Genomic DNA, 22176 nt, shown 5'->3' with positions numbered 1-22176 from the left:
GCGGCATGAAGCCTGTCTTCAGAGGACTTGCTACTCAGACAGCATCCCTCATCACACCCCGTGCTTGCTCCCTTGCAGATTCTGTAGTTGCCACGCTCCTTGACCTGAATGCTGAAGTTCAAACGCAAGACAGCCTCTTTACTTCTACTCGCACAGGACAGGGAGTACTGATCATTCCAGAACCAGGGAATGTTCGGGGGTGAAGCCTTTTGCAGCCAGTGTTGGCCACTTAAGGGACACATGAATACCCCAGGGTGCCACACTTAGAATCATTTCTAAACCCCTCTCTACGGCTTTCCCTGGCCACCCTATTCAAAATGCCTCCACTCCATCCTGCACCCTGTTTTCATTCCCTTTCAGAGTTCTTATGACCATAATGATAATCCTCTTCTTAATTCTGTTTTACTTGTTTCAGTCTGTCTCCCTCATTAGAAGGTAGGAGGCCCAAGGGGCTGCAATGAACCCATCTCATTCACTGCAATACTCTGGTATCTTGCACACAGGGTAGGTACTTAGAAGATGCTTGCAAAGTGAGTGAGTCCATCAGTGCTACCCTGGCTGCTGTAGAGGAGGAGGAAGAGGAGAAGGAGGAGGAGGAGGAGGAGGACAGGGAAGGAGGAAGAGAGGAGGGGAGAGGGGAGGGGAGCAGGGAGGGGAGGAGAGGAGAGGAGAGGAGAGGAGAGGAGAGGAGACAAAAGCAAGCTCTCACAGGAAGCAGAATTCCCTGTTGAGGGGGCAGCGGTAAAAATTGAAGTTCAAGCCCAGATAAGTTGATTCTAGCAAGTGTTTGCTCTAGGTGAGAATATAGATCTGGATAGTTTGGAATGCCCGGGGATGTGGCTTCTCAATTGCAAAGTAACCGTTACATGCAGAGCATGATTATTGAAGCTATTGAAGCTACTGAACACAAAAATCTGCCTGTGTCCTAAATCACCCCGGGGATTTTAAATTGCTAAAATTGTGGGATCCCATTTCTATCTCCAGCTCAGTAGAACGGAGATACAGAGAAAATCTTAAGAACCCCCTCAGAGACCCGGTCAGAAAGTGGCCACACTCAAGGTTGGTTTCTCCACGGAGCAAAGAAAATGCATGAAACGCCAAGTTTAATTTTGACCAGGGGTAAGAAACACAAAAACTCACGCAATCTCTGTTGAAATCAAAATAAAGCTTTTTTGAGTTTCTCTGAGGCTCGCAACTCTCTGCTTCGTTTAGACAAAGCAGCCAGACTATGCACACGGTCTTGCCCATGTGTAACGAGCACGATGGGAATGCAGTCTCTATTGAAAAAGAATGACACGGAGGACGGACACACCAGATTTAGGTTATCAGGTCAATGTCTTTACATGGAGGAGCTCACAACACGCAAATCACCACACTACCTACCACAGTACATTTGACATGTGTGGATACTTACCGATTTGGCAAAGCTAAAGAAGCTCTTGGTCTCTCCAGTCACCATGTTGGATGAACCTGCCAATGAAGGATTCCCAAGTCAAGCTATTGCTAATGAAAATCAGCATCTCTTGCCACACATGGAAGAATGGCAACTGTCTGGTCCAGAAGTGCCAAGAGCTTGAAAATAACTTCAATTCGGCCTCGGAACAAGGGGGAAATGGAGAGGATGGGTGGCGTCAGGTTGACTTAATTTGAGCCAAGCGTCATGGGATCAAAGAGAAAGTACTATTTCTCAAGGTGACCCTGTCGTTACTTTGGAAAATTGGGCACGTAGCAAAAATGTGACTTAGGCCCACACTCTAATGAAATGATGAGTTCCTGAAATGTCTTATTGGTTCCATTCTTCAAGACTGGAGATGAAGTCTTAGGTGAGCCTGATTCATGGTCTGAATTCAATTCCTTCACCAGTTAAGGGGCTCTGATCTGGGCTGGGCACTTAAGTGGCAGGGAGAGGTGGGGCTGAGTTAGAAGTTAGATGGATGGAAAAAATGGGGTACAGAAGAGCTAATGAGGGTGAAATAGGTTCACGAGCCAAGGAAATGATGTGACCGACATACCAGCTCCAAAGAAATCTGAGCAGGAAGGTCAAAACCGCTTGAGACAAATGGTGCGAGAAATGGAGATTTGCTAATGGGAACACACAGTACTGGACGGGAGGATGAGGGAGGGAATTAGGAGGATTTCCTACGATGTTCTTACAAAGAGAAAAGCTCCCTTTGTGTGGTTCCTGGGGGTGGGGAGTGGATGAGAGAGCTCTTAACAGATCAGATGCCACATTGGTGTCTTTTCAACAACTCTGTTGCCTTGTCCCCAAAGATTGGGAATAAGTCCTTCTTAGTCCTTTTCCACTAGTGAATGAAAAAACAGTGTATATTCTGAACCTCATTATTTGGCCTGTGTAGTCTAGTGGCCAGTTATTCAATCACTGCTTCTGTTTTTATCACCAAGCAGGACGGTACTTGGCTCTCGTTACCTAGTAACTGATGCGATCAACTAGATGCTATGTGAGACGGTCAAATTATGTTCTTCCAAATGGCATCATGGAACTGGGGCAAAAACAGAACTGGCAAATAAATAAGAACGAATAACTGTCCGTTTAACATTTGACTCACATGTTAGTCAGCGTTAGTATATGTGCTCCCGAAGCGAGTACAGCTCACATGTTCATCATATCTGGTATCCCCGCATCGTACACTGACGCTCACAACTCCTTTTATCAATAGTGGGAACGGGTAAAGAATTACGCATCCACCTCCAAAGACTTTCAGATGTGTGACCGCTATTGAAAATACTGCAACGCTCCAGCAATGGGAAGCTTATCTCCTCTCTTTCCGTCATAATGATGATGATAAAAAGATGCTCGAATATTTCTACCTCTCAAATAACTCTTTAAGAAGCTTCTCAGCGACTAGCAGGGAAATGAGCATCTTTTTCTGAGTTCCACAGAGCGAAGGCTCAACTTGCTATCAGACCGACAGGGGACAGAAGTGCTAAAACTCTCAAACGTTGGGTAGCCCCAGGATCACTGGGCGTTAGAATGTGATATCTGGCTTCAGAGATGGTTTTTTGACTTTGTAGAGACTCATGTTGACATTAGTTTACAATCATGTGACAGAAGAGAGAAAGAAGAGAGGAAGAAGGTCTGGGGTCTCATTTTGCTGGAGAAAATCTCCCAGAGAACTTTCATAAATTCCCGCTCAAACTCAAGAGTGTTATCAGGGAATGTGCTCCAGCCATCCAGGGCTTCTTTGGAATTAGGACACACAGGAGGAGTTGAGAAGAGGAAGAAGCTGTGCTTTGCAAATTCATCTCCAATGGTGGAGAATCTCCCTTAAAACCCCCATATCCTCGCCGCCCCCTCCCGTCCTACTGTGGGTCCTTGATTCCTTCATTTTTTTTGGACTTCCTCTGAAGCCAGTACTATTTCCCATCTGGGCCACCTTCTGTGGGTCAAGTCCCATCTCAATGGCTACACCAGCTTGGCCTTGCTTTATCCCTTTCGGAATGAGAAGTATTCATGGGGTTAACAGGCCAATAGGCATATACGCTTGCTTTTATAATTGAAAATAACGACTGGCAATAGCGAGACTATGGAAAACATTTAAAAATTAAGCCCCCTGTCTCGCTACCCCAACATATCAACATACAGCATTTGTCAGTGCCTTTGTAAGCACAGGTGCAGTGCCCCCTGTTGCAGACCATATCTCTGCTTCCCTTCGGCACTTACCATATAAAATATAGGTTCCCAGTGGTTTGAGAAGGCTGAGACCTTTTCCAGTGTTGTCCCCGCAGAGGCAGTCCAGTACAATGTCCACTCCTTCCGCAGAGATTCTAAAAGGTGTGAAGACAAAGTAAGAGAGATACTGTAACGCTCATGTTAGGGACCAAACCAGGAACAGCAAGGGCTCTGGGAGCGGCCATAAATAGGACAGAAGGCCGGGAGGTGGGTTTACCTTCCCGGGTGCAACTACAAGAATTTCACAACCTGGAGGCCGCTAAGAGTCTGGCCGGTGGCTCCTACCAGCGGCCAGCCCGGGTTAGGCGGGAAAGCATGGACATCACAGCCAGATACCCGGATTTGCATGCAGCCATGCCATGCGGCCTTCTCCTTTGTTAGGGGCAGCGAGCTGTTTCTTTGTGGCGAGCCATGAAATGCCTGGCCGATCGCCAGTCACATTAATGGTCGCTCCGTAAGTCAGTCGCTCAACAATTGATGTTTGTGGAGCTTGGGTGATGGGCCAGGCTCTGTCTGAGATGCCGGAGATGGAGTGGGGAGCAAAAGCAACATGTTCCTGTCGTCATGAGGTTTCCAGTCTAGCAGGGATTAGCTTTTCTTCCCTTCTCCCTGCCTCCTCAGTGGAGCTCTAAAGACCCGTTAGTTAACTCACAAACTTCTATTCGTTCCATCTCTAGGCTCAATCAAAAACGGAATCTTTGAGGAAGAGGGCTAAATACAGAGGATCTTCCTTTCCTCTCTGCAGTAGAAGGTTCCACAACAGAGAGGATCCACATTTGTATTCTATTAAGCAGACGAAGCATTTCTTGATCCCTTCTTCCATTCATTTATGTATACATTCCTTGATTCACTCACTTATGCATTTAACAAACATCGGTGGGCTTCCACTGTTAGAAGATACGATGCGGGAGAGAACTGCCAACAGGAAGGCTCCAGCGATGGTAGGGAAGATAGTCAAGTCCCCGGAGCACCCGCTTGTGGCTGGGCCCTGCTCTGCTTCGGTTTGTGAGTTTGCAGGATTATCTTGTCTTAGCACAGAGCTGAGTGTTGCCACCCTCACCTCCGAACAAAGTTGAGGCAGTGCCACTCAAGTCAACAGCTGGGTCCTGTTTTCCTCAGTAGGAAACTGCACGTATATCTACGGTTCAGACGCTAAGTCAGTCGCCCCAAGCCCCAGCACAGCCGAGTCATGACCTTCAAAGCCCTCAGGTCAAGTCCAAAGTCCAGTCATCACAATGACTCAACAAAAAAGATTAGTTTTAGCTTTTGCCTAATAGAACGGTTATCTGTAAAGACAGGGCCGTTCAAGTCCCACTTATAAGTTCACTTATAAATTCCCCACTATAGGGAATGAGGCCAGGGGGTCTAAAACCGAAGTGGGCACCAGGATCTCCCCGAGGGCTCATTCAAACGGATTGCAGTTTGCCCTCCTTCCGCCCTCGCCTCCTAGCTTCTGCTTCAGTCGGTTTTGGATTTGGAGCGGGCCCCAAAGATTTGCATATCTACAGGGCCCCAAAGATTTGCATTTCTAACAGGCTCCCTGGAGGTGTGGATGCTGATGATGCTGGCTCCACCCTTTGAGAACCACTGGTCTAAGCCAGCTACTGAGGAGTCAAGCTAGCATAATTGTTTTTTATTAATAATTAATTTGTTCATTAAGTATTTAGCCCTGACGCTGCACGAGGCAGCGGAGATACAGTGGTGAGACCAGACAGATCTGATTCCTCCCCTTTTAGAACTTCTGTGGGGCAGATGTTAACCCATATTTCACAAATGAATATCAGACTGAAACTGAATGGGGTCTAAATGCCACAAAGGTGCTACGAGACTGTGTCAATCTAGTGTGCCCCATTACGTACGCCCAAGAAGGCATCCCTGGGGAAAGGCAGAGCGTAGGAGTTATCTAGGTAAAGAGTGGCAGGAATACTGTTCCCGGCCGGGGGGACAGCATGTGCGAAGGTCCTGTGGTGAGAGGAGGCCTGTGAGCGGGAAGCCTGGGAAACAGCCAGTTTGGCTGGAGTAGAGAAGATGAGAGGGAGCGTGCTGAGGTGAGACCCGAGAGGCAGGCGAGGGCTGGAACGCACACACACGGTTGGGTGGGCTCCAGGCTGGCGCCTCACCCCCGGCGATCAGGTCTCCACCTTGCTTCACGGGCTGGGTGACCGTGCTCCTGTCTTCCTCTCACTTCTACCAAGTGTGTTCGCTGCTGAGGAGGCAGGACCCTTCACTGCTTCTATTGCCAGCCCTCCTGAGCCACCTAGTCTTCTACGTGAACTCCGTTTCCCCGGGACCTCCTTCCTTTACTGCAAGACACCCGCCTGTGCTCAGGAGCAGCCCTCACACGCTGGGCTGTGCACACGTTCTGGGGCACCCCTGACGGACCTGCCCAGGCCCAAATGCTCGCTTCTTGCCTGACGCTCCTCACATCTGGATTCCACCTGTGAGCGCCCATTCTCTGCCCCAAACTGCCAGGCACAGCTGCCCCATCTAGGCCCGTTGCTCTTTCCTCTGGGTCTGCGGAAATGCAGAACAGACCCCAGCAAGGGGCGACCTATAGCCTACTGCCCACTCCCTCCTCCTCACCTGCCACTCACTGCTCAGGGCACTGTGACCTTGTAGCTATTCCTGAAACCTTCCTGCCTCAGGGCCTTTGCATATGCTGGAATCGCTGTCGGAACAGCCTTTCCCCAGCTCTCCTTAGAGCTGGCTCCTTCTCATCCTTCACGTCTTAACCCACATGAGACTTTCCCCAGAGACGCTGTAACTAACCACACCACCTGAAATGGCAGCCCCAGATGGCCTCTCTTTCGGCTCCCTTTGCGCTTTCGCGTCTATACCAAAGACACTCTTCAGTATCTATCACGGGCTGCGATTATTCTATTTGTCTGTCTCTTCCGCCAAAATATAAGCCCGATGAGACGGGGACGGTGTTTGTGCTGCCTGTTGTCGTATCCTCAGCCCTTCTCATCCTGCCGGACACAGTGTTAGTTCTCAGCAAATACTGATGGATTGTATGAGGGGATGAGGAGTGAATGAACGCAAGGCAACGAAGAAAACATTTTAAGAACGGCATTCTGCATTGCTATCTGTGTGCTTCCTTCAAAGGGAACTCACATTTCCTGAGCTCTACTGTATCCCGGGCATTGCAGAATTAATCTTTATGACATGTCTATGAGACAGGCATTTTAACTGCACTTTTGTGAGGAAGAAATGGAGGTTCTCGGATGCAGCGCCTTGCCCAAGCTTACGTAACTAGTGCACCTGGAATTCAAACCGCGGTCCAGTGTGATTCCAGAGCCACGGCCTTTTCACCGTTCTGAACTTAAGATTTAATAAATGTTCAAATCAGTATAATTACGGAAGCACTGCTTTAGCAAGCAGCTCTGGGAAGCAGTCAATTTCATGCAGTCTCTGAAGGATTCTGGTTTAAACGCTGTCTTTAAAAATAAAGACAGAGGGGCGTGTGGGTGGCTCAGGCGGTTAAGCGTCTGACTTCGGCTCAGGTCATGATCTCGCTGTTCTTGAGTTCAAGCCCCGCTTTGGTCTCTGTGCTGACAGCTCAGAGGCTGGAGCCTTCTTCGGATTCTGTGTCTCCCTCTCTCTCTCTGCCCCTCCCCTGCTTGCACACTCACTCTCTCTCTCTCTCTCTCTCTCTCTCTCTCTCTCTCTCAAAAATATTTTTTTAAAAGTTTAAAAAAATATAGACATACCCAGAGTTAGACTATGTTACTTCAAACAGAGAGGCCAAGAGGTTTCTATTTTTAAGCTCCTTTTTTGTCATGCTAGATGTTAGGAGAGGCCCCAGGTCAGGGTCCTACACATTGGTCCTACATTTCCAGCCACTGGACAACCGCTTGCCGAGTGCTTAGGTCACACCGGACACTGGGTGTGCTGAGCTGGGGGTACACAGCTGAGGGTTCACGTTCATCCCTGCCATCCAGGAGTTCATACCAGGGAAGACAGACTAAATGGACAGCCCAGACCTAATCACCATAGCTCCAACGGAGCCACTTGGGGAGACAGAAGATGGTCCTTCTGTTGAGTGCTAATGGGGGAGAGGAATCGGCCAGGTGCCAAAGGAAAGGCATTCCGCAGAAGACACCGTGATAGGCTGACCTGGGGCAGTGAGCATCGAATAGACCCAAGGAGGAGGCTCTGGGACACCACCCATGGTAACGGGAGGCCCTGTCTGGACACCGTCTCCTTCCAGAAGGACAGAAGAGTGTCTGCCACAGCTGATAACTAACATGGGGGTGGTGGGCGGGGGTGAGGGTGGCCTTAGGGCCCTAGGGCACTGGGCTCAGGAATCTGAATTTCATCTCAGTATTTAGCACTTCGTTTGCTTCTTACTTGCTGTGTGACCTCAGGTGAGTTCCTTAGCCTCTTGGCGTCCCCAACTGTGGAAGGGAATGCAGCTGATAACACCCGCCCCAGGCTCCTCTGTGAAGCCTGGGTGAGTTTCTGCACATGGAACATGATGCTCAGGGTAGCTTCTGGGTCCACAGTAGCTTTTTTTATTTTTTCAGAGTGGGCCAACTTAAAGAGAATTCTTTCAGTGTGGGGAGAGTATAAACGAAAGACTGCAAAACGTCAACAACCCCAACCATTAGCCCAAACAACCATCAGGGTGGGTGGAGCCGCCAGCCCAGAAACCACTAGAACAGAGGCTGGCTACCCTTGACCCTGCTAGCACAAGGTGTCCCACGTTCAAGAGCACTTTCGAGGTGCCAGCCACAGTGCTGAGCGCTTCCTGAGTCCCGTCTCACTGAGGACGCTTCACACCAACCCTGTAACCCAGGGGCCATCATCATCCCCACGTAATAGATGAGAAAACTGAGGCTCCACGGGGTCAGGCAACATACTGAAGGGGCCACTGCAGGGAATGGGATTTGGGCGGGGCAGCGGGGAGGGGACTCTGGTTTGACCCATTACATCCATTACATCTAGAAACCAAGTGAGGGCACCAGAGGCAGAGCCGGCTTTCCTAAGATGAGCTGTGGTCAGCCCTGGTGACCGTCATTGCCACTAGTGGGCACACGGGCTCCCAGCAGGGGCTGCACAAAGCTGGGGGCTGCTCCCCGGGCAACCTGCAGGTGAGTTTCAAAATGGATAAAGTGCCCCACCCCCATTCAATCATTACAAGCCCAACCAGGGGATTAGATGGAATGGGACTCAGTCTGGTCTATTTGGAATCAGGGCCTCCCTTGCTCATATTCACAGTGAAGGGCACCTTAGCAGCTCCTTTTAATGGAACGATCATGAAATTCACAAGCAGAGCTAGGCAGCCCCTCAGAAGGTCAGGGGCCATCCTCATTTCTTAGCACCTCCCCCCCCCTCGCTGAAAATCTCTGGGGGTGTCCGCCTTGCCTGTGTGTGTGTAATCATAATTACACAGAAGCAGACTGGGGGCGGGGGGGAGGGCTTTCTCCTGTTGTCATAAATCTCCACATACTCAAAGACCAAACAGAAAGAGCCCCAGCTCAGAGATGCTCTGGGCCCAATTCAGCAGAAAGATATTTGGGAATGGCTGATCGAAGGCTCCCATGCCTGTCCTTCCTGGGTCCCCAACCCCTCGCCCCTTTATCACGATGCCCCTCTTTGCTTCCCGCCCACGTGGATCCAGTGAAGAATCCCTCCTGAGCGGCGGTAGGGCCACCAGGGCCGTTCCTGGGAGAGAAGCCCTTGACTTTGCCAAGAAATTAATTCCCCCTTTATTGTTACTTTCATCTCCAGCTGGATCCTTGGCTCTCCGCTCAGTGCTTCTCTTTCTGAATTCCTTTTTCTCTGAGAACTCATCTGTGCCATCACTTTAACCACTTCCAAGCTCATGATGGGAGGATGAGGTCATTGCAGGGTGCCCGGCACAGGGTGCAGGGCAGGCTTCTCCCAGAGAAGTGTGTGGCACACACAAGGGTCTGGCGCACGGAAGGCAGCGTGCAGTTCCTGGCACATAGTAGGCTTCTCACAGGGGGCTGAGCACAGTACCCTGTGCACAAGAGGCTTTTCACAGGGTGCCAGGCACCGTCCCTGGACCATAGGAGGCTTCTTAGTAAATGTTGACAATTACTTGTCAATACCACCTCTAGGAATCCTTTCTCGATCACATTCTCTGTTCTCTCCGAGTGATTACACCTCATCGATTTCTGCTGCCTCAGTTTCTTTACCCATAAAACGAGGCACTTTGCCCTCACAGCACCATCCGAGGTGCATGAACGATGGTCTAATCGTATGGGTCAGCAGAGTGGAGGAGACCAGCAAAGCCGGGTGCAATTATCCGCCTTGCTCGTGCCCGCACACCTTGCTGGAATTCGCTCCCCACCTCCCTCTACCTACTTAGATGCTTCCCGTCCATCATGCTCCCCGCTGGGGACTGCCCACCTCGGTGATCTCTCTCTCGTCTTTCCCTCCTCTATTTTGGAAGTCCTTACTGCTGGATGCACAGAATCCAAAGCTTCTCACTCTTCTGTTTGGTCCAAGCATAGTCAGACAGAGAAGGGGTGAGTGACGTAAAGGTTCGGTCTGTGTTAGAAACACTTTGCCCCCATTCCCTTTACAATGCCTGCTGGAAGGCTGAGAACGGATTCAAAGCAGCTTAGCAGTCGACTGGCTTATAAAAGAGTTTGCATCTTGGGGTGCCCGGGTGGCTCAGTCGGTTGGGCGTCCGACTTCGGCTCAGGTCATGATCTCACAGCTCGTGGGTTCGAGCCCCGCCCGACTCTGCGCTGACAGCTCAGAGCCTGGAGCCTGCTTCGGATTCTGTGTCTCTCTCTCTCTCTCTCTGCCCCTCCCCTCCTCATGCCCTGTCTCTCTCTCTCTCTCTCTCTCTCTCTCTCTCTCTGTCAAAAACAAATAAACATTAAAAAAAAAAAATTAAAGAGTTTGCATCTCAAGAAATTTTATGTTAATATTTTTTTTTCCTGGTGAATCACCACCAAACGCTGTAACAAACAATACCCGTGGTCCAAAAAGTAAAGAGAAATCACTCTGCATTCTACTCCTGCTGCATATTAGTGTTTAGATTTTTTCTCACCACTTTCATTTTTTTTTTTTTGTCTTTATGCGCCAAGAATTTATACAAAGCTGTGATCACAGTGTAGCTGGAATTTGGCATTCTGCTTTTTTTTTTCCCACTCAATATGCTACCGTGGGTATTTTTTCATTTTGTGACAGAATCTTCATAATTATCTTTTTTTTTTTTAGGGGCTGCATAATATTCAAGCGCGTGGGTGTCGCATAATGCACTGAAGTGTTTTCCTCCTGTTGATAATGGAGGCTGGTTCTGAAATCTCACTGTAACAGACAATGCTATAATTCACCTTGTTGGCATATGTTGAACACCTACCATGAAGCCAAAGCATTTACTTGGTTCTGCAACAGGCAGCAGGCGCCTGTTCCTTTGGATTTTTTCCTGAGGGAAAAATCCTAGTGATTTTTAATTGAATCCCAGGGTCTCTGTTTAAAAACATAAGGAATTGTCGGAAGTCGCATTTGAAAGAAGGTGGTGTGAACGTGGGTCTCAGATGCTGTCCCTTTCTGCTCCTCTGACTCAGCAGGAATCATTGACTCGGGGGCTAGGAAGTTAGGGAGGACAGTAAATGGATAAGGGGATGGGAAAATTCTCCATGGAAAATGGGGAAGGCAGACTGTCCCTTTCTTTTTTGATATTTTAGTATTTATTTATTTCTGAGAGTGAGCACATGAGCAGAGGAGGGGCAGAGAGAGAGGGAGACACAGAATCTGAAGCTCCAGGCTCTGAGCTGTCGGCACAGAGCCCAATGCAGGGCTTGAACCCACAAACCAGGAGATGGTGACCTGAGCCAAAATTGTGACCTGAGCTCAACCTACTGAGCCACCCAGGTGCCCCAGACTGTCACTTTTTCAGAAGAGTAGCTACCTCCTGACCCGGTTTTCCCATTGCTTCCCACACTGTAGTACCCCCAGCTGCTCTGGTCTCATTTCAGATTCTTGAATTTAACCAAGTCTTTCCTGACCCTGAGCCTTAGCACGTGCTATTCAACCTGGTCAGAAATGCTGTTCCTTTGGCCCGTTTCGCATCCTTTAATGCTCAGCCCGAGTCTCACTCTTGGACGGATGCTATGTCTAATCTCCCCGTCTGCATATGTTCACCAGCAGCCTGTATGTCTCCATCAGAGCACGTATCAAAAGCATAAACCAATCCATTTTTAAAATAGTGTTTTTATCCCTCTTCCCCAACTAGACTCAAAGCTCCACAAAGATAGTGATGCTCAAGGTGGTTTTTTGCCGGATCTTCTGCCCTAGCACAGCCCCTGGCCCATCAGAGACACTTGGTAGTAAGCAGGTCAGGGTACGAATGGAGGAAAGGATGTTTGCCAAAATATCACTTAAGGGGATAAAGGCAAAGACTGCTGGAGGGACACTGGCAGTCCGTTTTCCCGATCACAACTCCAGAGATGCAAGTTACAAAAAGGAAGAGCTACCTGAGGGTTACGGAAATAGGCGAAAGTCTATGCCGGAAGTCTTTAAAATATGCCTGCAGTATCTACATATCTGAGAAACAGGTGGCGAACTTCTAATATCGAGTTTTGGAGCTCTCTTTCCATGTCCTACTGGAGATATCTGGGCAGACTTGAACTCTGTGCAAATCTTTAAAATTAAAAAAAAAAAAACAAATTGGAGGGGCTCCTGGGTAGCACAGTGGGTTAAGTGGCCAACTTCAGCTCAGGTCATGATCTCACGTTTCGTGAGTTCGAGCCCTGCATCGGGCTCTGTGCGGACAGCTCGGAGCCTGGAGCCTGCTTCAGATTCTTTGTCTCCCTCTCTCTCTCTGCCCCTCCCCTGCTCACACTCTCTCTCTCTCTCTCTCTCTCTCTCTCTCCCTCAAAAATAAACATGAAAAAAAAATTTTTTTAAACAAATCTGAAAATCCAGACCATCAGAAGGCTCTCCTTTCCAAAAAACTCCCCAAATTTCACCTAATCTGGTCTCAGTCTGTCACCCTCACCAGACCTCTCTTCCTCTAGTCCTTCAGGTTGCAGTAAGTTCTTTAGTATGAGGCTAGATGGATGGCTGAATTTCTCTGTATCTTACAACTTACTGTTGGGCAAAGAAAAGACCAGAAAAACGGCCCTGAGACGCCTCTGAAACCCCTCAGGAGCTGGGGGTGGAGAAGGGCAGCAGCAGAGGTGTGACCTACAAATCATCTCAAGGCAGCTGGGTTTTCTACCTGATTCCCTGTGTTGACGTGCACAAGGCCATAGCCGGTGGCTCCTGGATCGTGAGTCGGGTTAGACACCAACGTTCCCCGCCGTAGGAGATCAACAACATGATCTCCCTGCCTGCAGCCTCCCACCCCCCACCCCCCTTCATTCTCTGCACTCCTCAAAACTCCAATCTGATCATGTCACCATGTTGGCCCTTCGGCGGCCCTCGGTCACACCCAGGTTGGAGTCCGCGTGTCCTTGGTCTGGTATGTGAGTGAATGAGAAATAACCCTCTCTGCGTTCAGGTCGCGTCAGAGCAGCTATCGTAATTTCGCGCCGGCCAGTCACCCGACCGCACTGCTCCTCAGTATCGCCCTCTCCACGTGGCGGTACCAACAGGGTTGCGAGAATCCAACGAGCTCATACGTGTGAAGTGTTCAGCACAGAGCTGGTGTTACCAAGCCCCCGGCGTATGTTTCCTAGTATTACTGTCACTGTTACTATCACCGGCCCTCGTCTAAATGAGCGCCACTGGCTTTTTTAAGAGGCAGAAAAGCAAGGACCAACCTGGCCCTCCCTAGAGGACACGCCTTACCTTTTCACTTCTTGCACATAGTCTGCATTTCTGTCAAAGAGGTGGGTCATGGAGCCTTTGATTGCTTCGTGCTTGAAAGTGGAAGCTGTTCCAAAGACAGTCACATTGGGGACAGTGGAACACAGCTGAGCCACAGCTTGACCCTGGAAGCGAAACACAAGGCACCGGTCACACGGGAGGGTCACCGCCCGACAACCGGTCTCGCTGGGTGTAGGGCAGGACTTCCCAACCTTGCCGCTATTGACCCCTCTGAGGCTGGATGAGTCTTTGTCGGGCTCCGCTGGGCTTTGTAAGGTGCCTACGCAGCATGTCCCGCCTCCACCTGCTAGCTGCCAATAGCTCCCTTCGGTTTTGATCACCAGAAATGTCAAGATGTCCCCGGGGGGGACAGAGCCTCCCTTGGCCGACAACTAGGGGTGGTGGAGGAAAGTCCGCGTAAGCCAGCAAAGCCACGGTATCAAGACTCAACAACTATCATTTTAACCACACTGAGCCTCAGGCTCCTCATCTAACCTTAGCAGTAATGGTACCTGCTCCATACGGGTCCCGGGAGCTGTTTGGGTTTGGATTCCTCCCGAAGCCGACCCCGACGCAAAGATTTGAGAGCAAGTACCTCATCTGGAATATGACCACAGGAAATACCAGGGTATCAAGACACAAATCGAAGGCGGCCAATAAAGGGTGTGTTTCAAGGCAGCACCCAGTGGGTAACTGGACCTCGGTCCCTCTGAGGACCCCCGTGCACAAGTGTAGAATACACTCAGAGGTATCCCAACCACATGGTGAGGAGGCTGGAGTATTTTGATCCCCCGAATTCCCCTCTGTATCAGTCGGGGGTTGCTTCTACAGCGGTATCTCCCAGGCACCTCTGGCTTGTGGAGGCAAGCATGCTCCCACAGCCGGACGGAAGCCCTAAGTCAACAACCGTCAGCAATGTTGACCGCGGAGAAGATACGGTGACGGGATCGGCTACACGGTGTGTCAAATGAGGCAATATGTCACACGGGTCAAGCACCTGGCATAACACATGACACTTAAAATGAGGCACTCCGTAAATCTGAATCATCTGTACTCCTTTGGGGCTGGGATGTCCAGGCATATGAGGAAGAGCCCAACACATGAGGTTTAAATATTGAGGGGTCTAAGAGAAATTACACATGTAGTTAGACATGGGTGGTTTTCCATGTCCTGTTTCAACAGGGTCAGAAATGTAAGTCATTGGACAAAACCCTGCGATCATGGGAAGTCAGAAATCTTCCAGTAAAACCCAGTTTGCTGGTAATTAAGGTGCCTTCCAAAACCAAGTACTGTTTCCAGTTTTCCACCTGCCATCTTAAGGAGGCAGAAATTATTCTACCAAAGTCACCTGTGAAATGCAACTTCTGCATAACACTTCATTACATGCCTTCATGTTGGTGGACTAAATCAGGTTGGCAGGCCTATTTTTGGAAATGTTTTTTTTTTTTTTCTTCTTCCCAACATTCGCAATGAAAGGCAACACTGACAGAATCGTAGAATGTCAGAGCTGGAAAATCATCCAATTATGCCCACCCCATCATTGTTTTACAGACGAGGGAAAGGTGACTCAGAAAGGTTAAGGTGACTCAGTTTTCAGAGGCAGATCTGAGATTCAAAGCAAGGTCTCCTAACTTCTAGTTATTTGCCATTTTCTATAATGCCTTGCTGTCTACTTATTTTGACATTTTAAGCTAAGCAGATTTTGAAGCTGCTGCCTAAAATAGACCTGTTACTGATTTGGAGGTCAACATTTTAGGACATGGGCATGAACCTAAGACTCCAGACAGGCTATCATTCTGTGTTCTAAGAATAGCTTTGGTATTTGGTTAATTTGGTTTTTTTTTTTTTCATTTGATTTTAGAGAACAAATACGGGACTCTCCCTCTTGGTGAGCGGAAATATCAACAACCAGTGCAGCAGTCCTCTAAAACTCGACAGGGTTTAGAGGGTTAACCTCTTTTGTGCTGGGATGAAACATCAGAACTAGTTGATCCCTCCTGCCCACTGTCCTTAGGCCAACATGACTTTTATTCACACAGCTACTTTTCCAAATTCCTATTATGTACTGGTCACACTGTGCTGTGGATGGATGTGGGAGTATCGGGAACCAATAGGGCACCCTAATCTCTATCTCTGGGCCCCCCCCCCACCGAGCCTCAGATTTGTGTACTGAATGACCACTGGGCTGTCTGTCTCTACCTGGCTCTCCAAAAACACATCGAATTCAACTCATCCAAAACATTATTCTTGGCCATCTGCAAATGACTTACTCCTTGCATTGATTTGCCGGTTGCTGTTGTAACATAATACCACAAACTGGGTGGCTCAGCCAACAAATTTGCTTCCCACTTGTGGAGGTCAGAAAGTCCAAAATCAAGGCGTCGGGAGGGTTGCGTCCTTCCAGTGACTATGAGCGAAGGGTTTGATCCCGCTCTCTCTGCTTAGCTTGTAAATGGCTCTCTTCTCCCAAGGCCTCTTCACATGGTCTTCCCTCTACGCCAACCTGTGTCCAGATTCCCCCCGTTCTCAGAAGGACGCCAGTCCTATCATTTAAACTTGATTACCTCTCTAAGGACCCTACTGCCGAATAAGGACACATTCTGAGATAGTGGCGCTCAGGACTTCCCCACATCAGTGGGGTGGGGCATGGTTCAACCCGTAACATTCCTCTTCCTGTACCTCCTGCCTCAGTGGATGAAAACTGTACCATTTGCCTGTCCCTCGGCTGAAGTCAGGAGTCTGGGGGTTGCCGGACTCCTCTTGGTCCCTTGGCCTCACATCCAGTTAGGGTACTGCATCCACTCCACACCCTTGTGACCATCACTTCGTAGTCTGGGTTGTTGCGTTCCCTCACCTGGATGATGACACCACCCTTCTGGCTGGCCTGGCTGTGTCCACATCCCCCTCTGGACAGAGTGGTTTTTCTCAAACTCAACCCTGAGCATCTCGTGACTGGTCGCAAAGCTTCCCAATGCCTATCACTGGCTTTCAGAAAGAAAAGCACACCCTTCGGTTTATCCCACGGGCCGGCCCTCTGGCAGGTGGCCCAGTCTATCTCACTAACATGGCTTCCCTCCACTTCTCCAGTCTCTGCTCCCTAACAAGACACGGCCCTCGATCCACCCCCGATCGCCATTCGCCGAGCCCGGTGCTGTGTGACCCTCATTCCGTGGTGTCCTCAGAATGAGCTTCGAACCTAATTTCGATGAGGAGGAGACTGAGGTTCACAGAGGTTAGGCACCCAGTCCAAGGCCAGTAGGGTAAGATAGCAGACTTTGATCTCCTGTACCCACCAGTTGAGCAACGTTGAGTAACATGTCAGTTCTTCTGGTCTTTCATCTTAAAATGGAGAGTGTAATGCTATATATAAGGTTTTTGTGGGACGATTTGATATAACGCATCCAAGGGCTTAGAATGCTCAGTATTTGCTGTCACTACTACTTTGAATGCTGTTATGTTTTCTTGCTATTATTATTACATCAGCAGAAGCAGCAAATTCACGATCCCATTCTCCTGACCGTGTAACGCTATTTTAGCATCGACACTAGCTTCTCACAGGCTGTCCCCTCCCTATCCATGCCTATCCTTCCACTTTCTTCTTCAGACCACAGCCCCTCCCCCCCGCCCCGGCCCCCCACCACCTAGGCAACTCCTCTTCTAGAAAACCTCCCCCAGGCGCTTGCCTCCACCTTCCCTTCTTCCCTCCTTTAGTGCTACCATAGACCTGGGGTTCCTTCCTCTGGGACAGCAGCCGCCACGGCTTTCTGTGGCTGCTAACTGATCTGTCTGTGAGCCCCATGAGGCCAGGGACCGCGCCATATATCTGGCTCTGTACCCCAGTGCCCAGGGCAGAGCCTGACACATAAAACGGATTTGGTAACACCTGATGAATGAATGCATGAGAAACCGGAATGTGATGTGACAGGGAAGTCCCTCATCAGTTTGCAGATTGCTACGTCCTTTGGCATTGCAGAGTAGGAGTAGAGCACAGATTCGATTAACGTATCTAGTATCTCACCCAAGCAGAACTTTACCATTTCCATTTTATTTTTAAAAATTTTTTTGAACGTTTGTTCATTTTCTGAGAGAGGGAGAGAGACAGAGCACAGGTGGGGGAGGGGCAGAGAGAGAGAGAGGGAGCCACAGAATCCGAAGCAGGCTCCCGGCTCTGAGCTGTCAGCACAGAGCCTGACGTGGGGCTTGAACTCACAAACCGTGAGATCATGACCCGAGCCAAAGTCGGACACTTAACTAACAGCCACCCAGGTGCCCCACCATTTCCACTTTAAATAAAAAGAAACCTGTGGTAGCAAACTGAGATGGTATAAGTAACTGGGTTACTTACGTATTTATATAGCATCTATGAGTATTTTACATAATATAAAATGCAGAAATATAAATACATATAATTAGAATATATAATTAGTATATGTATGTGTATAATCGGTATTATATAAACATGTACATGTATATAAGTAGTAATTTTAGTATATAATACTCCATTTGTAAAATATTAGTACGATAATAAAATAATAGTATATAGTCATATAATATATAATTAATGTAAATAGCAAAACATGCAAGTATTCTACACGATATTATATGATAACATATTCTTATGTAAATAACAATGGGTGGAAAACCAAATTCAGTGGACACCTGTTTGTAGCAACCCCCCCTTGAGCTCTCTATTAATTCACTAAGGCAATGAGAGGCCCTTGCAAGATCCTCAATGATCTAAAGTAAATAATACTCAGCACTCTGTATTTAAGCACAATGTGTGCTTTTCCTCACATGTATAGCGAATCTGTACTCTCCCTCCTCCAACTCCCAAGGTGAGTGCCTCTAATTTATCCTCGTTTCTCCCACGTGCCTAGCAAACAGCACGGACTCAATAAACATTTGTGGAAGGCGGAATGAATTTTCAATAAAAAGGATTTTGCAATTTACCTGCAGACCCAGAACATACAATGAACAAGGCAATCCATTCTCCCAGCAACAGCAGCAAATAGAGATCTGCATGTACTTGTTTTTAATTTCTTTTCCTTTCTCTCTCTAGAGCGTAAGAATTCCACAGCAAGCCTCTTCTCTCCCCTGTGGCTGGCGATACAGCCAGTACAGCAACTGACAGTCCCCTTGTCTCCCCATATCCCAGGCACTGTGCTTACGTGCTTCGTTAAATCCTCAAACCGCTTTTAGAGTAAATACTTTTATTTCCCTTTTATGCCCGAAAACGGGGGTTCAGACGGGGAAAGGAACTTGTCCAAGGTAATACGGCTTGTACGTGATAAGGCTGGGGGTCACACTCAGGTCTCCCTGACTCCAAAGCCACTCTGTTAGTCTTCTTATCTGTCCAGCTAAGCACTCGAGTTGCTGACCTGGAACTGAAGTCCTAGAGAAAACCAAGGATCTTTGGCATCAGTCTGGAAGGCTGCATTGATCTACTCTTTCGATAGCTTTGTCTTGGGTTCATACGGGTGAACAGATTTCAGCCAGCTCAATCCTAATTCCAGGGCTGCTGAGGTTCCTTCAGGCAGAGCACAGCCATGAGAAATCCAGGGACGGCAGTTGAAAGGGAGCTGTTTTGGGCCACTGAAATCTGACTCTTAGCAAGAGACTGCTGGTTCAAGGTAAGATCCTATTCCAGAAAAGCCAGGCACAGCAGACACATGATTAGAGGAATGAATGCATCTATGTAAAGGGCTTAGTACACTGCCTGGTACATACTAAGTACTCACTAAGTGGCACTTTTTTAGCTATCAGGGCCTTGGAATTAGGACTGAGCTTGGCTGAAATTCTGATTACCCCTTCGATGGGAATTTAGGATAGATGATCCTGTCAGTGCACTGGGATTCAGAAATCAGCGTCAGAGACTCAAGTAACTTAGACACAAAGAATGGATAACTTTATCACACGAATATCCTCTTCCTCCTCAGACTTGTTTCTCATCATACACCCAAACTCTACCTTTGGCCATTTGGAAAAATGCTTAGTCTTTCCTAAGCGCCACTCCTTTATCACCCACAGGACCTTTGCACATGCAATTTCCACTGCCTGGAATCCTTTTCCCTGTCTTTTCTCCTGGCTGATGCCTACTCATCCTTTGAATCTTGGCCCCTCCGTTTTTTCACTGAGTTATTCATTCAGTGAATAATTTGGGGCTATTTAATAAGTGCCTGTAATGGATCAGACACTATGAGAGGCGCTAGAAAGAGAAAGGAGAACAAATTATATATAGTCCCTGTCATCTCGGAGCTTGCATTCCTATAAAGGCAACCGTATTCATAAAATAAGTTTACAATTAAAAGTACAATCAGTAGCCTGAAGCCTGTAGGCTGCGAACACCAATTTCAAACACTGAACCACTGGGATCAGACCACACTGGTGCACTGTGTTTTTTCAAATGTACAGAAAACGAGAGGTATGAACTAAAGGGGAAATATGCGGGAGAGAATAGATAAAACGGAAACCAGACTTGGTCTCTCTGTCCTCTCCAGTCCTAAGATTTCTAGCACACACAGACCAATTCTTCAGCTGCTAAAGAAAGTCTGTTTGAGGACACCTCCCAAGAGAATGCAAGTTCACTCATTACCCTAAGTCTGATGAAAGGGTGAAATTTTTCTATTGCTGACTTGACCATTGACCATTTCTGAGATCATTTGAAAACTAGCCTTACTGGGGCGCCTGGGTGGCGCAGTCGGTTAAGCGTCCGACTTCAGCCAGGTCATGATCTCGCGGTCCGTGAGTTCGAGCCCCGCGTCAGGCTCTGGGCTGATAGCTCGGAGCCTGGAGCCTGTTTCCGATTCTGTGTCTCCCTCTCTCTGACCCTCCCCCGTTCATGCTCTGTCTCTCTCTGTCCCAAAAATAAATAAAAAACGTTGAAAAAAAAATTAAAAAAAAAAAAAAAGAAAACTAGCCTTACATTTGGGGCGCCCAGGTGGCCAAGTCGGTTGGGCATCTAACTCTTGACTTTGGCTTGGATCCTGATCTCTTCGTTCATGGGATCGGACCCCGTGTCAGGCTCTATGCTGATAGCATGGAGACTACTTGGGATTCTCTCTCTCTCCCTCTCTCTCTCTGCCTCTGCCCCGCTCACATGTGTGTGCCTTCTCTCTCTCTCTCTCAATCTCTCTCTCTCTCTCTCTCTTAAAATAAATAAACTTATGGGGCGCCTGGGTGGCGCAGTCGGTTAAGCGTCCGACTTCAGCCAGGTCACGATCTCGCGGTCCGTGAGTTCGAGCCCCGCGTCAGGCTCTGGGCTGATGGCTCAGAGCCTGGAGCCTGTTTCCGATTCTGTGTCTCCCTCTCTCTCTGCCCCTCCCCTGTTCATGCTCTGTCTCTCTCTGTCCCAAAAATAAATTAAAAAAAAAAAAAAACGTTGAAAAAAAAATAAATAAACTTAAAAAAAATAGGGTTACGTTTATCTCTTCCAAAAGTTGTTTTCCCTTTTACACAGCTCATGGAAACCACAGCCACTTATATACTCAAAGAATGGAAAAGAATTAGCAAAATGAGCTTGTGAATGTACCAAGAAGAATCCTAGGGTGAATGGTGAAGCAAGATTGTTTTCTTCCAAAGAACCGTCATTTTATTTTCCATCTTCATCAATGCATAGATGCACTTACTTAGTCCAAGAAAGATAACTGAACGTTATCACAAAATCTAGGACACTGGATACCCGGGCCAGCTTTATTCTTGTCTTATGATAATACGAATTCCCACATGGGATTTAGACACAGGTTTAGAAACACTGATTACAGATCAGTGCTGTCATTTGCCTGTTCAACAATCCAGTTGACTTGATTGTTATAAGGAGAGAAAATTCAAATCCAACTGTGGGGGCTGATCCACATGACCTGCCATCAAAGGCAGCAAAGAACATTCTACATTCTCACCTAGTAGGCTCTAAAAATCAGGTTTTTCTTGTTTGTCACCGCACACCCGTGGAACTACGCATGGCACTCCCGTTGACTTACATGTGCGGACAGTTTCCATAGCAAAGAAGCGTCAGTGGCACACGGCTGAAGGATGAGAGAAAGGGAGGAATCGACTGCTCAGGTTGGAAGTGGGGAAACTTCTCTTTACTCCCAAAAAGCAGTAGGCACATTCCAGGGAAGACTTGGTAGATAATACCTTTATTTCCCACTTTTATTTATTTTATAGATCAGTGCTTCTCGACACGTGGTGCCGTAACCAGCGGCACCCACACCACCTGGAGTCTTGCTAGAAGGTTCCACCCGGGATCTACAGAATCAGAAACTCTGGGGGTGGGGCCTGGTCATGTGAGTTTTAACAAGCCTTCCAGAAGATTCTGAATCAGCTCACATTGAGAACCACCAATATGTATCATCCTTTAAAAGCACATAATTTACTGCTAAGGCCCCCATAATGCTCAGAATATCTTAATATGGGATTTTTTTTTTAAGTTCATTTATTTTTGACAGGCGGTGGGGTGAGAGAGGGGCAGAGAGAGAAAGGGACAGAAGCTTCAAAGCAGGCTCTGTCCTGAGAGCAGAGAGCCCAATGCAGGGCTCAAACTCAGAAACCATGAGATCACGACCTGAGCCGAAGTCAGATGCTCAACCGACTGAGCCACCCAGGCGCCTCCTTTAATATGAGGTATTTTATTTAAAACCAAGGTGGAGCCTTAGTATTAACACATATTTATAGTATAAAGTCTATTACTTACA

The 22176-nt window shown here is 48.1% G+C and overlaps 1 protein-coding gene across 1 annotated transcript in view; it reads right to left on the bottom strand.

Annotated features, from left to right (window-relative positions):
- Positions 1–22176, bottom strand: part of VAT1L (vesicle amine transport 1 like) — a 150075-nt gene that overhangs the window by 73458 nt on the left and 54441 nt on the right. Inside the window, exons 4-6 of the mRNA XM_058709574.1 lie at positions 13469–13611; positions 3683–3786; positions 1415–1470 (exon numbers count right to left, since the gene is read on the bottom strand). Coding sequence (XP_058565557.1) covers positions 1415–1470; positions 3683–3786; positions 13469–13611 — 303 coding nt within the window. The remainder of the gene's footprint in view (positions 1–1414; positions 1471–3682; positions 3787–13468; positions 13612–22176) is intronic.

The sequence above is a fragment of the Neofelis nebulosa genome, chromosome 17 (genome assembly GCF_028018385.1).
Source record: "Neofelis nebulosa isolate mNeoNeb1 chromosome 17, mNeoNeb1.pri, whole genome shotgun sequence".
Taxonomy (NCBI): Eukaryota; Metazoa; Chordata; class Mammalia; order Carnivora; family Felidae; genus Neofelis; species Neofelis nebulosa.
This window is presented reverse-complemented; position numbering and strand designations above follow the sequence as displayed.